Source organism: Sceloporus occidentalis, unplaced genomic scaffold (assembly GCF_023333645.1).
Source record: "Sceloporus occidentalis isolate IW3139 unplaced genomic scaffold, rSceOcc1.0.p SCAF_3, whole genome shotgun sequence".
Taxonomy (NCBI): Eukaryota; Metazoa; Chordata; class Lepidosauria; order Squamata; family Phrynosomatidae; genus Sceloporus; species Sceloporus occidentalis.
The window spans coordinates 183,366,198-183,384,183 of NW_028316983.1; the positions used below are offsets into that span (position 1 = coordinate 183,366,198).

Here is a 17,986-nt window from a genome sequence, read left to right on the forward strand (position 1 = left end):
AAAAAAAGAAAAAGGAATGCATGGCAATTGCATCCTTTACTGGCATTTCTGAGGTGAGGAATTTATTATTATTATTATTATTATTATTATTATTATCATTATCACTATTATTTCATGTGTAAGAGGCATTCTGGGGGGCAAGGAGTGGGGGATGCATTAGCTTGCATGGGACTGAAAATGGGGACGGGGCAGATCTGACTCAAATGCCCACACATACACACAACACACAAAAAAGAGGTTTTAAAAAAATTGACACTTTGGGGCATTTTGTGCATGGCTCTTTAAAAAAAAGGAGGGGGGAGGACACCTCCGATGCCCCTGCAAAAACGTCACCATGACGATTGCTTGATTAACAGCAGGCACCTTCACAGCAGGCACAGAATGCATTCGATTTAAAATGCCCCTCTTTTTGTAGTGGGCACTTGCTAACGGAGAGATTCGGGCGAGGGGCATCCGAATCAGCTCAGTTCCTTCCAGATTTTTGATGCCAGTCTGAATGATCCCAAAATGACATTGAGAGATTGGAGAGCAGGGCCAAAACAAACAAAGTGAATTTCTTCAGGGATGAACGGAAGGTACTACATTTGTTGTTTGTCTTCAAGTCATTTCTGACTTTTGGTGAACCTAAGGCGAATCTATCACAGGTTGTTCTGGGGCTGAGAGTGTGTGACTCGTCCAAGGTCATGCAGTGAGTTTCTATGACCAAGTGGGGAATTGAATCCTGGCTCCTAGAATCAAAATCCAGTGTTCAAATTACTAAATAAATTTCACAAATATGAGGTGGATGATAAGTTGTTTGAGAGCAGTACATATGAAAAAGATCTGGAGGTCTTGGTGAACCATAAGATAAACATAAATCAAAAGTGTGGTGCAGTAGCCAAAAAACAAAAAAAAAAATCAATTCTGGCTGTATAGTGTCCAGATTGAGGGAAATAGTAGTGCCCCTCTGCTTTGGTCCAAACCTGGGCTCCACAGTTCAAGAAGGATATCAGTAAGCTGGCCCATGTCAAGAGAAGGGTGACCAAGATGATCAAAGGTTTGAAAACCAAGCTTTAGGAAGAATGGCTTGGGGAACTTGATATGTTTAGCTTGGAGAAGAGAAGTCTCAGAATTGACATAATCTTTAAATATCAGGAGGGATGTCATGTGAGAAAGCTTGTTTTCTGCTGTTCCAGAGACTAGAACGTGAACCAGTAGGTTTAAATTGCAAGAAAAGAAATTCCACCTAAACTTTAGGCAGAATTTTTTTACTGTAAGTTCTGTTCAGCATTGGAATGGGCTGCCTTGGAGGGTGGTGGATTCTCCATCTTTCAAGGTCTTTAAACCGAGGCTGAGTGGGCATTTTTCAGGAGTGCTTTAGTTGTGTGTTCTTAGGAGGTTGGACAACTCTAAGATGCAATTATCTTTACTTTTTGACAGACCTTTAAATTTCACACAGCAGCTTTCCTAATGAGTCATTAAAATTCTAATCCTGGGAATACTTGGCAGGGAATAAAACTATTGGGTTCAGTGGAATTTTATTTCTGGGTCAAAATGGTTAGGGTTACATTGTAAATGTCCTGATACTGTAGTTCTTCTTATAGAATCAGTTGACACTGATAAGTGAAATGAAATGAAATGCAATTCTTTATTACGGTCAAAGACCAGCATCAGTATAAAATATAACATAGAGAAATAAAAGTGTATATTCTCATGTTTGGGATTGAGTAAATATGTGTGTGGATGCACACATTTTTGTAGTGTGTGAACACCCATACAGATTTCTCATCTTCATGCCACCTTTTAAAATGTAAGAGTCAGTGCAGAATATGTCAGGTATCAAGACCAGTAAAGATGAATATCATGAAACTGATCTTCAGTACATATGTACATGTGTGAGTGTGTGTGTTTAACTGTCAGAACTCACCTGGGCATTCATATTTTGTCTTTAACATCACAGGGCTGGGAGAAGGTTCTGCACTTCTTCATCCAGAGAGCAGGTCTCACCCTCGATCATTAGAGAAGAATGCATGGAGGACTTTCAAAGAATCACAGTGTCATCACATGTTAAAACATCTTCACAATGGAGCACGAATCACAGTACAGATGCCTCCTACCATTGAGGGACACTGGGTTTCCACTGGGTAAGGGTGTTGATGAACTAGATTTTCATACCATAGGAAAACAGATCCTTAAAACTGCAAGCAAAGTAAAGCAAAAAACATACTGTAAAGATGGTTTGTTGTTTAGCTTTTTCCTGTAGGCTATAGTACCCAAGCTCGTAATTATTTTAACACCCTCCAAGTACTTTTGTCTTCTGCTTCCTTTTCAGTAACAGCAGTATCACTCTACCACATGATGCTTTTTAAAAAAAGAATAAAGAATGCTTCAAAAGCAACTTATATTGAATCACACACAAGTTGCTTTAGGAAATGAACTTGGCTGCTGCAATTTTTTTCTTTATCAAAATGTATATTTGAAACAGTAACACATTACAAATAGTTTTTCTCTAACCACAATGTAGGGGAGTATATGATCTTAATCATATGATCTTATGTGTTACAAAATATTATCACTTGTGGAGCTAGTGTATAAATTTTTGGCTTTACACTGTGTCATATGACATATATATGAAAATCAACAAAATGAAATTAGGATTCCTTAGTTGACAAAGGCATAAGTCAGGGGTAGGCAACCTGCAGTCTGCGGGCCGGATGTGGCCCGGCAAGGCCTTGGGACCGTCCCCAGCCCGGTCCTGCCACCGATTGCCACCGAAGCCTTTGGCCTCTCGCGTGAGGGCGTGGGGCCTTTGGCCTATCAGGAGGAGGCAGGCAAGGGGGGGCAAGTGGCAGGCAGGGGGGCAAGTGGCAGGCAAGGGGGGCAAGCGGTGGGCAAGGGGGGCAATTGTCTATAGAAGCCTCCGAAACATGCATTTATATTAACTTTTTTTTAAAAATCAGCAAAAAAATTTTGCGTGTCCTCCATTTTTTTTTAAAAAAAAGTGTCCTCCATTAGAAAATTTTGTCCTACATTTGTCCCAGTTTATGTATTTAATTAATTTTTTTAAATTTTTTATTTAATTATTTATTTTTTGGCTTCGGCCCCCCAGTTGTCTGAGGGACAGCAACCCGGCCCATGGCTCAAAAAGGCTGCCTACCCCTGGCATAAGTGCTTATTGAGATCTCAAACATTCAGTTATCGAGGTATTTATTTTGTAGTCTCAGCTTGCAGTCTACAGCAGCGTTCTCAATTATTTTGTTAGGAAGTCTCTTTGGGGATATAAGATTCACTTCAAGCCCAATCTTACAGTCCTTATTCAGGCAAAACTATGACAGAAAAAATAATGGGAATAGTGCTGGTTGAGTCAGCAGCACTTTTCACTGTAATTCCCAAATATTACAGGAAGGGTCAAGGATAATCTCTGAAGATCTGCAGCTTATATGAGATGTTTTCTACTTGTAGCTGATGAGTACAAACTCAGTTTACAAAGTGAAGTAGAAAGCTTTCATGGCTGGCATCCATAGTTTTTTGTGGGTTTTTCGGGCTATGTGGCCATGTTCTATAAGGGTTTATTCTTGATGTTTCGCCAGCCACAGATGCTGGCGAAACATCAGGAATAAACCCTTCTAGAACATGGCCACATAGCCCGTAAAACCCACAAAAACTATCCGTTTACAAACTCTGTTACCTTCTTTATAATCTTTCTAAAGCTAATTAAAATTCTACAATTTGGTTTAATTTGAAATCATACTAAATTTAGAGGAGGGGTGGGCAACTGTCAGATTTTGGTGTGCTACACTGCCTGCCAAGTGGACCTTTGGGGGTCATCCATTCTGTAGTCCCACCTCCAAAGATAAAAAAGAGCCAACATCCTCCCACTAAGCCCTCAGGGAGCTTCAGGAATAATTTAGCCAAATTCTTGGCCTCCCTTGAGCTGTTTTAGGCACAGAAAAGGCCTTTCATCAATAGGAAATGACTAAAAGTCTTAAAACAACCTGTGGTCTGCAAAACATGGTGAAATTATCACTTGCACCACCTGGGGGGTATTGGTGTATTCAGGGGCAGAAAATGAGAGGGGGCTCTGCTGGGCCACATGCAGCCCATATGTTGCACTGCTCCCCCCCCCCCCCCCCGCACAAAAACATACAGCGGGCCCTTCTTTTCTGTGGAGGTTTTGTTCCAAGCTCCCCCCTCTCCTGTGGATGGCAAAAACCATGGGACCACAAGTCCAGCAGTATTTGATGTGGCGCATGCACGGGGGGTCACTCTCCTGTGGCCATGTGCACACAAGGCCATTGAAATCAATGGGGTTTGCCATCTACAGATGCTAAAATCTGCAGATGGCAAGCCCATAGTTGGGGCGGGTGCACAGTACTTACTATTCTGGTTTCCAAATGTTACCCTTGTGGGTCCAGTCCATCATGATGCAACTGAAAGTATCTTGAAACTGTTACTTTAAAAAAGAACCCACTCCCACTGAAATAAAACAGGGAATGGTTCATATAAAACCTGTTGAGGTTATGGAAGTATTTATGTAGATATGATTTTAAGAGAAACGGAACCAGTATTGGGAACAAAGTCTAAAAGTGATCATTCAACAAATGTATACCATATCTGAAAAAAGTACAGAGTGATGTATAGGACTATCCACAGAGAAGGGAACAAATAAACAAATTATGATATAATTAAAGAAATATCTGTATCTGCCTTGAGAATACTTAAGATAAAATGGACTATAAATCTAAGTATTAAATATATGTAGAAAAGAGGAAGTCATAGAGTCAGCATATTTTCTTTTTTGTTTGATTTATCCTTGTTTTTCTCCCATTTATCTAAACAGTCATTTATTTTAGTAAAACAAACAAAAATCCAAAAAAAAGAAAATACAACATACAATTAAGGACGTGATAAATAAAGCTCATTTACTTGAGGTGCTCTCTTGAAGGAAATGCATCTCCAGAATGTATTGTTAAATACAGGGAGAATATTAAAATGCTGATATTCTTATTACATAAATGTTACAATTTTCCAGTTTACTAAGTTTCTGTTTTTATGTTTCCAATTTGGTTACAGTTGTGAAGTTAGGTCAGGCCCAGAATTCATCACAAGATCCTACAGATTCTACCACAATAATACATTCAAGGCCTATCAGTTTTACTACGGGGGTAACCGCTGCACAAACCCAACCTATACCTTAGTCGTGCGTGGTAAAGTCCGCCTTCGCCAAGCATCCTGGATCATCCGAGGAGGGACGGAAGCTGATTACCAGCTACATAACATACAGATAATCTGCCACAATGAGGCTGTGGTTGAAAGATTAAGTGAACTGGTGAACCGTACATGCCCTGGATTTGTACCAGAAGGTAAACCTTGGGAGCAGAATGTGAGCTATGATCTTTGGAGAGAAGAGAATGGCTATGAATGCACCAAAGCACTGAATTTTGCTATGCATGAACTTCAGCTCATCCGGGTAGAGAAACAATACCTTCACCATAATTTAGATCACTTAGTTGAGGAGTTATTTCTTGGAGACATCCACACTGATCCCGCTCAAAGGATGTATTATCGGCCATCTAGTTACCAACCGCCTCTGCAGAATGCCAAGGTATGTGAACATTTCTGTTTTGCTTCCACGGTGGGTAGGGAGAACAAACTTCTGTTACAGGAAATATCTGATCTATGTGAGCCAAGGAATCCCAAGCAAACATCTTAACATAGCCAAAATCAAAACATGGCCAAAAACAACATCCTAAAAATATTTTTTTAAATCCCTTGCAGCTGCTGCCCAGTGTCTATACATAGCAATAGCAAGTACATTTATATACTGCTTATCAGTGAACTAGCAGTCCCTAAGCGGTTTACAATCTGTAAGCCAATTGTCCCCAACAAACTGGGCACTCATTTTACCAACTTACGAAAGGATAGAAGGCTGAGTCAACCTTGGAGCCCTCTCAGATCGAAGTCACAAACTGGTGGCTGCAGTACCAGCATTTAACCACTGCACAACCAGGGCTCTATATCACATACCTTATACTTGTTGTTTCTGTCTGCCTTCTATCCACCCCACTGTGTCTTCTTCTACAGTCTGCATTATCCATGGTTCTTTCTATCCACAGTAATTCTGGGAACATATCTTCCACAAATATGGATGTCAGACTGTAACTGGATTAGATATAATGATATATCAAACTTAGTTCAATTTTGGAATTGGATAGGAGATCCCTCCCATGCTTTTTATATAGAATAAGGATGAGCACCTTGTGAAGGTCCAATTTTTGTCTCAACTGGAATTAATTTCTTTCTTTTTCTTTCTTTCTTTCTTTCTTGAATTTATCTCCCACTTTTCTCTTGGAATGGGATCCATGGTGGATGCTTCATGGGCTTCCCCTTTCCCTTCATTTCTGGAAAAATTAGTCCCCTGAAATGGCAAATTACATCCCGTTGTGAGCATTTGAAGAACACACTTTGACCTCAAAATGTAATCTCTCCCCCAGGATCATGGGCTTTAGTCCTTATTTAGAAACTGGAAATGACCAGCCAAATTACATGACTAAGGGACTTTCAACTGAGCTAACTTTTAAACAGAACATGTATAAGAAATGGAAAAATTGAGAAATCACCAGAGGAATTCAAACAAATAGCAAGCTCATGTAGGGGTAAAGTCAGAAAAGCTAAAGCGCAGAATGAACTCAGGCTTGCTAGAGAGGTTAAGAACAATAAAAAGGACTTTTTTGGATATGTCCGCAGCAAAAGGAAGAAGAAGGAAACGGTAGGGCCACTCCATGGAGAAGATGGCAAAATGCTAACAGAAGACAGAGAAAAGGCAGAATTACTCAACACCTTATTTGCCTCTCTGTTCTCAGAAAAGGAAAAGGGTGCTCAGCCTGAAGATAATGGAGCAGAGGACAGAATAGGGGAATTTCAGCACAGAATAAGTAAAGAGATAGTAGAGGAATACCTTGTTAATCTAAACAAATTTAAGTCTCCAGGACCAGAAGAACTACATCCAAGGGTATTAAAAGAGCTGGCAAATGTAATATCAGAGCCATTGACAATAATCTTTGAGAACTGGAAAACAGGAGAAGTCCCAGCAGACTGGAGGAGGGCAAACGTCCCCATCTTCAAAAAGGGAAAAAAACAGGATCCCAACAATTATCGTCCAGTTAAGCCATGCCCTACCAGGAACGACTTAGGGAGCTGGGGATGTTTAGCCTGGAGAAGAGAAGGTTAAGAGGTGATATGATAGCCCTGTTTAAATATTTGAAGGGATGTCATATTGAGGGAGCAAGCTTGTTTTTTGCTGCTCCAGAGACTAGGACCTGGAGCAATGGCTGCAAGCTACAGCAAAAGAGATTCCACCTCAACATTAGGAGGAACTTCTTGACAGTAAGGACTGTCCGACAGTGGAACACACTCCCTTGGACTGTAGTGGAATCTCCCTCCTTGGAGGTCTTTAAACAGGCTGGATGGCCATCTGTCGGGGATGCTTTGATTTGGATTTCCTGCATGGCAGAATGGGGTTGAACTGAATGGCCCTTGCGGTCTCTTCCAACTCTATTATTCTATGATTCTACATTTGCATGGAATATTATGTTCCCTAAAGGCATATGAGCTTGCAATTTATCGTTGTAGGAAGTAAAAACATATTTATTTCTGCATGGCAGGTGGTGTGTTGGCAGAGTACAATTCAATTTGCCAGTGCCTGACCTAGTCTGGTTCTCCAATAGCTCTTACCATTTTAAGTGTGCCTAATAGTAATGGGAAAATATACTCTGTTTTTCTTGAATGCTTTAGTTATTCTAGTTGGCCAGCCGCCCATTCCAGGGGCTATTTTCCTTTGATTCTACATTTTATTAGAGGTGAAATCTTGTATCTTACAGGTCAGGTAAGGTCAAAAAATTGTTGTGTGGTCTGCAGGCTCTAATTAAAACTTTTCAAAAAAAAGGGGGGGGTTGCCTAACTCGTTCTTTTTCAACATTTGCAGTTTCAAAGTACATTTACTCAGATTTTTCAAGAATCCAATTATGTTTTTTTTATATACAGTTGTCCCTCCCTTTTCGCAGACTTGGAAACCGCGCTCTTGCTCTTCGCGGGAGGGACAAGCGCCCATTAATAAAATGGTGCACAGCTTTGCGTGTGCCACAGCCGCACACCGTATTATTTTCTGTGGGACTGGAATATATGTGAGTCGCCATTTTCATGAGGGGGTCTGGAACGGATCCCCGCAAATTGAGAGGGGCTACTGTATTATGCTACCACAATCATAGTATTTTGTTTTTGATATTCTAGCATTTTTATTCTACTCTTCAACTGAAACAGTTTCCACAATGTTATTGATCTTATGTAAACCAAACAGGTAAATCCCTGCCTGCAAGTTTATACTCTTAAAAAGCATGATAAAACAGGCTAAAATGGATGTGAGAAAAAAGGGAAGGCAAGGAGATTCAGGTAGCCTCACTTAAAGCTATAAAAGGTCTCATACCTTAGTGGAAAACTCAAGTAGAGGAAAAGATTGATGGAGCTGATCAGTGGCCCTATAGTCAAAGTGCATCTGTTGGCAGTTGTTTGTCAACTTCACCATTCAAAATGAAGTAAGATAGTATATAAATTCTACTTAGCCCATGTATGCACCAGTTCCTGAGAGAAAATTGCACTGTCTGGGTTTGTGTTGAAATTGTTCGCAAGCAGGATATGGAAGATCCTGCCTCATTGCACCACGTTAATTTATATTACCTAGAAATATTTTTAAGACAGTACAGTTATAGTCATAATATAATATTAGTTCATTATGGGTAAGACTGAAACACACCTAACAATCCTCAAGAATTTTCTAGTGATAAAGATGAAACTGGATATAGTAGGACATAATAAATGTATTCAGGAATTGTTGACATAAAATGAATAGACCACCATAAGACCCATGAAACTAGCTTTTGATTCAAATGGTTGATCAACAGTAACATCCAAGGCTGAAGATAATAAAAATATATATGGAAGCAACCCCTATATGATCTGGATTGCATCACTTCTATCTGTCCAGGTTTGCAAATAGTTGTACTTGATGGAGACATCACCATTTTGGCATAAGAGTTCTAGTGCAGCTTATCTTTTGTTTTCTGATAATATCCACCGTTGCTTTTTGGTAACTCTAGAACTAACAGTCTCTTTGAAATGAAAGCCATACTTCAAGGGTGGCACATAAGGGGAGGGATGTTATAATGAAGAAAGAAAATGTTGGTGCCAAGTAGGCAAAGATAATTTTGTGGCCTGGGTTGGGCAATAGAATCACAGTCTAGCAGCACTTAAAAAGCAGAGACAGGAACTAAGGGCATTAGTGGAAAAAGAAGTAATTAGTAAATGGTGCATGAATATAGGCTTTCCTGTAGACTAGTGGTTCTCAGCCTTTGTTTTTCCAGATGTTTTGGACTTCAGCTCCTCAAACATTGACCAGCCTGACCAATTGTCATGGAACCTGGGACCTGAAATCAAAAACATACAGGTGATGAAAAATTGAGAACCACTGATGTAAACTAGATTTTATAGAAGTACAGGGAAATTAAGTTTTGGGTAGAATTCTTGGTCTAGTTTTAGAGACTCACAAGTTTCCCTCTCTGCTGAGAGCTAAAAACATACACCTCTTCCCCGATCTGCTTAATTACCTATGGGGGAGGAGCAGAGATAAGTAGTTTAAATCTAAAATTAAACTGGAAATTACCCTATGAAAGAAAGGAAATTATTTTAATTGAAATTGGAATTTCAGCAACATTAATATATTAGATATGACACAGTGCAAAAGATGTTTATATTACCTACACTGTTCTTCATCCAAAGCCTCGTTCTCTTGAATTTTTGCAAAACTACTTCTTTTTAAAACCACTTTTTAATGAAGCACTGCAGGGTTGGAGAGTTACCAGGTTTAAGTCACAAGTAGTAGCTTTGAAGGAGGGAGGGTTTTCTTTGCAATTCAGGAGTTGCTCTCCTGAATTTTACACCAGAAATTACATAGAGGCTCCTCACCTGTCCCAGGAAATTTAATTTAGGTGGTGTTGACTATGATACTTTTGTTGAGATCTGCATGGGATGGGAATCAGTAAGCTATTGACAGCAAGAGAGTGGTAAATACATGAGATTATAAGGGAGAAAGGGACAACAGTAGAAGGATGAAGGGGTTGAATTTGTGGATTTAAGAAATTTACACAGCAGTTTCCTTCTGTCCAGAGCTGAAGGTGGGGGAACAAAGCTATGGGTGGGAACTTTTCAAGTCTTTATAGTAAGACTATAAAAATAGTAAGAATTTTAATGTAGCATTATAATATATATTTAAATGACAATTAAATTAAATTAATTAATAAATACTTCTCCCTTTCAATGTAAAAGCAATCAAATTACTTTTTTAAAAGCTTATTAATGATTAGCCTAAAATACCTGCCCTTTCCCACTGACTTTTCCATCTGGGGGTTGAGGGGGAAATACAGTTAATATTTTGTTGTCGGCCTGTCTTTTCTGATGACATTTCAGAAGAATGCACAAAGTAATTGGAACCACATTTTAAATTTAAATTGTCATCAATTCCAGACAGAATGCCTTAGGGCCATTTCTAGTTTAGAATTCTTTGCACTGTTCATAAATGTTTTCCACTGCAGTGACTATCACTGTGTATCTGGTTAAAACACTGCTTCCTTGATAAACCACCACTGAATGAACATCTGAAACATGGATTTACAAATAAATAGAATTCCATAGGGTGAATTGTACTCATCTTCTTGAGATTCTTTGAAAGACAGATGTTGAACAGTACTTCTGCTTTCCCCTGTAGAACAACTGAAATAAAAAATGGGCCCATGGGTGGGGGAATTATTATGTATTACATCTTTAGGAAGCAAGCCTGAGTGCTGACATGCCCATACAGACTTTCTGTTCTGGACAATGTGCATCAGTTCCACAGAGCCCAGGACAATCATGAACATATCCAGTTATGTTTTATGTTTTTAGTTAGCTGCTGCTCACTGTTTTCTGAAATTTTAATAATTAATTAATTAACTGTTGTGCAAAGACCAGTTGCAGAACATTTCAACCTTCTGGGACATACAGTAAGTGATTTACAGGTTCTAGTTCTTTAACCAGGAAATTACAAAGGAAGACTAGAAAGAGAAACTATTAAGCTTGATTATATTTGCAAATTCCAATCCATTGGCAGAGGTATGAACAAGGAGAATGGTTTCATGGCAAACTACATATATTAATACACGGATCCTTCCTACTGCACATATAACAAAAGAAGTTTTCTCAGAGAGAGTTTTGAACCTTAGGAAACTGACTTTTGGTAAGCAGATTTATTGCTTTCACACATCAACACTAAGTGACCACTGTTAAAGATCTGAAAGACCTGTATCAGCTCACCCAACCCTTTGAAATTTTAAGACAAGGGTCATGATTTTCATGCTTCAGGATCCTATTGCATTCTTTACCACTTCCATAATTGTGTAAATATACTTTATACCTGAGCATTTATTATCACTCTGTGCAGCATCAGAAAAAGTGGCTTTATATCAATGAAAGCTCATGCAAAAATAAAAACCAGTTAGTCTTAAAGGTGCTGCCACAATTCTTTTTTCCCTCTCCATCTGCCTTCTTCCTTTTAAAGTTAAAAAGAAGACATCTATGTTTAGTGCTGTTTTCTACAGTGTCCTCTGCTGCAAACTTCCATTTCATGTCAAGGTTTCATGTATAAAATGACAGCAGCATGTGGAAAACATTCACACAATTGAGCACCATGGGTAGTTCAACCCTTTGTATTAATATGTTTCAGATTATACAATAGTAGCATAATATGGATTTGAGACCACACAAAGGTTTTCTGCATAGTTGTAAACTAATTCCTTTGAAATTCTTTCTTTTTTTTTCATTGTTAGTCCCTAGTGACACAGCTGAAAATTAGCTTAAATTCTAAATTGAGTTTAAAACCACTAGACTCAGACTCTTTTGGAAACTGGATACCTTGCATAAACAGAAACATTAAATTAACTTGTTTTTTTAAGCTTTTATGGTCACACAGTAAGCTGGGTGAGGAAATCACCTCTGAAGTGAATCAGGTGTATTGCAAAGGATCTGTCTGGAAAGCTTGTTTCATTTCCTCTTTAGTATTATTCTAAAATATAAAGCACTGTTAAAAACATTAGACTTCTGTGAAGAAGAGAAAACCTTGTTGCTTTCTAAGTTGATAAAACTGCAAAATGAAATCTAGAAGCCACATTCATACCACTTATATGGGTGAACTGAGCAGTAATTAAAAGCAAATGATTGCTAGCTATGCTAGGAATGCTAAAGCCAAATAGAACTGGGTTTATTCCAAATTCTCCAAAGCAGTTTTGCTTCAGGATGATAAATCAAAAAGTGAAAATGGTACAGATGTAAATCAAGTTGCTTATCTGAATGAAGTTTCTAAGGCCCAGTATTTGTTCCCTGCTAAAATATCCTCTTTCTGACCATGTAAGGAAACAAAGTTAAATTATTAAAATTATACATTTTAATAAATCTATATCCTAGCCTACACCAAATATCCTGACTCCCAATCCCTGTTCCATTTTTCACATTTATATGGATTGCTCTTTTACCACTGCTGCTAACCCTTGGTGGGGGAGAGAGCCAGGACTTTGTGGCTCTCAAGCCGTAGTTACCTGTGGTTTGTAAAAATTGTGCATTCTTGTTCTAGGCTTTTTAAGAGTCCATTTCTAAACATGTAAATGGCTGCATTAGTCAAAGCAGCCCATTCTAGTAGAGCTACACCAGCTTTTTAGGTCAAAGCAAAGAGAGAATGTTTCATACATATCTTGCACACATAGCTTGAAGATAATTTTATTCAATATTTTAAAATAATTTTGTGCATGAAATAAAGTTTGTGTACATTGAACCAGCAAAAAGCAAAGGTGTCACTGTCATGTCATGGGTGACCGAACCTATGAAAAACCTTTCAGATTTTGGATTTTGGTTGCTCAGCCTGTATACTGGGTTTTCTCCTTTCTGTGCCAGCAGCACCCAGCAGTGTGGACTGCTGGGTTGATTTGGAACAGTGATGAGTTGGGTCAGCCTTTCCTCCCAAAGTCATGAAAGAACCCATTATGATAGGATATGATTCTTTCCAAATAGCATTGTGAAACCATGAGAATTCCTTCTTTTTATAATAAATTAAGAATAACATTTCAGACAATTAGCTTTAGTCTTTTTTAAAAATAAAAATTAAAAGGTTTTACATTTATAAATATATTCCTGAATACATATTATAGATACAATAACGACATAAATACAATAATGACTACATGCACAAAATGGAAAGGCATGCTTCGCTTCCCTCTTTTTTATCTTCCACTTGTGCTTCACTGAAATTTAGTGCTGGTTTGCCACAATCCTGAAATATATTTGTAGCTGAAGCCAGGAATTAGCCAGAGCTTATATAGTTTTTACAAAAGCCAAGGGGATCAGGAAATTTATAACAGTCTTAGCTTACCATACCTATGTGCTAGATAGAGGATAACCTCTCATGGGCGTCACTAGAGTTGGTGTCAACCAGTGTAGTAACTCATGGTATCAACCTACCCATCAATCTCCTCCCTACCAGATCCTATAGAATTCTTAGTGATGATTTTTCTATTATGCAATGTTACCTGCAAATCATAATTCCTGTATATCACTGAATGTAGTTGAAATGGTAGTGACATAAACAACTAATAAAATATTATACCTTTAAATTACAATATCACACACGCAACCTAAATATATTTACATTTACATAGTTTCATGTGGTTAAAGTGAATAGAATTTGGAGTAAAAATGGTCCATTTCCTCTGAAATATGGCCTACAGCACCTGGTATTTGTTGATGGTCTCCTAAATGGAGTGCACTGCAGCTGTAACTAAAGATCAGCCTCACCTTTGCACAGATTCCAACTGCCTTACAAAAGTGGTAAGCATTAGGTCTGCTTCACTACATTTCACCCACCCCCACAAATATAATAGGAAAATTTGGCTTGGCTTGCCACAAAACTATCCTTTGTATGCTACCCCCTAGTGAATTTAAAAGTGAAGCAAAGGATTCTTACAACCTGAAGCAAATTGTTTGTGTTGCTGGGTCTTGCTGGGATATAGAGTCACAAGGAAAATGTACAATGTGGGTTTTAATAGTAACCAGGCATTAAAGGGTTATTGTGAGCCATAATGATTAGGCATTTAAACAGGTAGTGACATCAAAAAGATAGTCAACAAGTGCTGTAAAGTACTGTAGAATGCTAGCATTTTACCTCAGAGTGGGTTGTTACTAGTGTGAGTGGTGGATGGTGTCGATGTATATATTGTGGTACACAGTGGAACTTCTTCTAATCTGAGAGAAGTTTACAGTGTCTCTTTGCTCATTAACAAAGGGAGAGACTACAGTCACGAAGGTGAAAAATCTGGTTCCAAACGTTGACGTGTTGCCTCACGCGCTGCACAACATCAAAAGCGTTTTAACAGGTCTTGCTGGTGAACTATCATTTGGAGATGGAGGGAATGGGTGAGAGGGGATAATGAAAACATTCTTTTTGGGAGGGAGAAACTAGAACATAACTGGATTTTGGGAACTATGGTGCTGTATAGACGGGCCCTATCGGGCGCCGTCGTTACGCACGAGGGGTGGTGCTTCCTGACGCACCTTGCCCCTCGCACATAACGAGGGCGTAAAAATGGCAGCACCCTATACACATGGGCGCCACCATTTTGACGTGACGGACGCCTTGCATCCGCATGTCTCGGCACCTTCATGATGCCGCAAGTGCGCTATTGGCACCTTGCAGCATCATAATGGCACCGCAGAAAGAAGCCACTTTTTGCTACGTGAGGGAGCTGCGCAGTTTGTCTGCTGCGGCTCCCTCAGACAACAAATGAAGGTGGCGGGAGACAGCCCTTTTGGGCGGTCTGTATCCTGCCCATATTAGGTCTGGGGAAATGGTAGCTTCCAGCTGTTTATAAATCCTTATTCCATTTTAGCCCTCACTAGTGTGGTCAGTGGTAAGATGTGATAGAAGAAGAAGTTCTTTGAGAGTAGGGATGGGACTGAACATTTCAATCCATGCTTCTGAAGAAGTAGATCAGGTCTATGAAAGCTCATACTGCATCTTCTTTTGCAGAGATAGTCTAAAAAGTGCTTTCCAGTGAGGTAGCAATTTTTATTACTTTTAAAAAGAGCTGCTAATGTCTCTTACTAACAAAAGATGGAAGCCCAAAAAGATTGTGGAGCAGATGTGAAAGTGCCAACTACACAAATCAGCCGTTATTAACACTTAAAGGATCCAGGCATAATAGAAGCAACTGAAGGATTGCAGCTATTTTTGAAGGGACACTATCTCAAGAAGCCTGCATTGTCTCTGTCGGGCATGGGCATATGCCAAAACAAGAGGCCCATTTTTGGCATCTTCATTCTCCATGTGGGCCAGACCATGCCCACATGTAATGAGCATTTTCTGCAGCCAGATGTTTTGCAATGAGTTTTGCTGTTTCAGGATTGGGAGACCTGAAGGCTGCAGCCCTGGAAATTTTTTCAAAATGTAATTGGGGGTGGGGATCTGGAGTAGACCCAGGACCATAATGGAATCCCACAGAAGCCTCATGTGTCCCACAGAAGCCTCATGTGCCCCACAAGCCACCTTTCCCACCCCTCCTCCTCACATTCATTTCTCACACTGATCCCAATCACTCACAAAGACCTCCCTCTCCCACCCCAAAATATTCTAGGCTGCAAATCACAACAAAGTTTCAAAAGCAACCTGCTTTAATGCTTTATTCATGTTTACTATTATCTTGCCACTGCTATCTAAGTTTTTTAAAAATATAAAATATAAATGCACAAGTCATACACTTTCAAAAGCAATGTAAGTTAGTGCTTCTAATTACAATTGTAATGGATTTCATTAGAATTCTTAGCATTACTTTTTAGGTTTTGTTTGTTATATTGAACGGTTCTTAGGCAATTCCCTACAGTTAATTCTTTATAAATCTGCTGGATGGCACATTGAATATGTGCAACCTCAACCTCGAATTAATTGTGAATGTTAAGCTTGCTTTTGAAATCCTAGACAACAGAGGCAAGCACAGTCCAGTAATAACATAAGAAAACATTACCCCTAAGTTACAGTTATTTTGGCTTTGCCATTCCCTATCTCCTTCAGTTTTTTGTAACCTGTTTAATGTTTGAGAAGGGCATCAAACAAATAACTTTTCAGCTGATAAATGTGATGACCAAATTAAAGGCAGACTGGAGGCAACAATTGTGGAGACTTTCCTCTCACATTCCATCTCCAGCATCTTCTGGCTTAACCTTTTTTTCTGGAACTCTGTGATACTTTAGCAATGACCAATTTACGGTATGTTATTGTAAGTTAGTATTGCTTCATTGGAATAGATGACAGACGTACCACATCAAAGAGGGACGCCGTTTGTCTCCTTTCTCATATTTCATCCAACCTGCTAGGGAAAATAAGCATTTTTTAAAATGTTTATTTGCCTCCAAAGGGTTTAAAAATCCTACCAAATCAGGCAAATCAGACACTTTCCTCTTGTTACATTGGAAAATAATGGTACTTTAAAACATTTAAAGTGAGATATTGTTAGAATTTGTGTTTCAGCTATCTTCCTCCTTTAGACTGCTGGACTTAAAGCTGCATAAAATGATTATTCAGCATCATCAATTTGTGTCATAGCTTTTAAATCTTGCACAAAGTCTCTACATCGTTTTTAAGTTCAAGTTTTACATTTGCGATTTTCAGGCTTGCTCCTTCACTGAGCTTGTTTTATCGATGTTAACTTCATATGTTTGATTGTGGAAAACATTCTAGTTATCACTTTGGTGAGAGAGAGATTTTAGCCATTTGTAGAAGTGGTCCATTGGGCTTAAGATATCTGGGCAGTAGGCCACTGGAATGGGAAATTCCACTAAATAAGCATTGTGCTGTTTTCTGTATTGTGTCTTCTCTATGGCAGCACAAGGTAAAGAAATCCACCATTTTCCATTTCTTTTTGAGCATATGTTTTAAGATACTGTCGGAGTCAAATTCTTAAGAGATTTCCTTTGTTTCTTAATAGTGAATCTTTGTTCATAGACCTAGAACACAGATTCAAGAGCAACTATGGGCCTTTTAAGATGCTGGGCATAATAATCGTGACCAGACATGCCCTACTTTGCCATTAGTTGTCTGTGCCTATAACTCAGCAATATATAAATTTAAGAGTTCACTGCTAAGTACATCTTTTAAGGCTAACCAAAGTCAGCTAAAAATGAAACAGTTGTCTGAGTCAGTATTTCTAACAGGCTTGAGGGGCTTGTTCCTAAGTCTTTGCCACCACCACCCCAGCTTTTTAATCGAAACAAGTTCCCGGTTTTTTTATCTAAAAAGTCACCTAGCATAAATCAACACAGCTAAAAAATGTATGTTATTGGCTTGAAGATGATTTATGCCAGATGAAAATCTGGACCTTTAAGTCTGAAGTGTGCAAAACAAAATCAGTACTTTTTTTTTACTTTTAAGTTTATAAAGTGCTTTAAAACAAAAGAATAATAAAGCAAGTATTTCAGTAAAGCTGATGTTATTGCCATTAACCAGGACAGAAGTAGTATGAAGAAAAGGGAGCTATCACAAATTAGCTCAAGGAGATAAAAAAATACATCTTCACCCATCTACCTGTAATTTGCTGACTTGGAAGTGGAAATCTGAGTATTCAACTCAAAATGCAATATTACAGGATATGCGTTCACTCAGTGTGTAGTGTTTGATTTGGACTTTTGTTTCTTTGTAACATCCATAAAGGATGAAAGAGAGGATAAAAAGAGCTCAACATAAAAGCATCATTGTGCTTCTTTATCATTGGGGCAAAAATTTGTAGCTTAAGATAAAGTTGGCATCAGAGAGAGGAACAGTTTCCCAATCCGTCTGCTATTTCATGTTGAAAGACTCATTTCTGTGCTTATTTCCAGCTACCTATTA

The 17,986-nt window shown here is 38.8% G+C and overlaps 1 protein-coding gene across 1 annotated transcript in view; it reads left to right on the forward strand.

The window, feature by feature from the left end:
- The window catches only part of APCDD1 (APC down-regulated 1), a 52,275-nt gene that overhangs the window by 15,538 nt on the left and 18,751 nt on the right, over positions 1 to 17,986 (forward strand). Inside the window, exons 2-3 of the mRNA XM_089517025.1 lie at positions 1,940 to 2,123; positions 5,053 to 5,584. Coding sequence (XP_089373151.1) covers positions 1,940 to 2,123; positions 5,053 to 5,584 — 716 coding nt within the window. The remainder of the gene's footprint in view (positions 1 to 1,939; positions 2,124 to 5,052; positions 5,585 to 17,986) is intronic.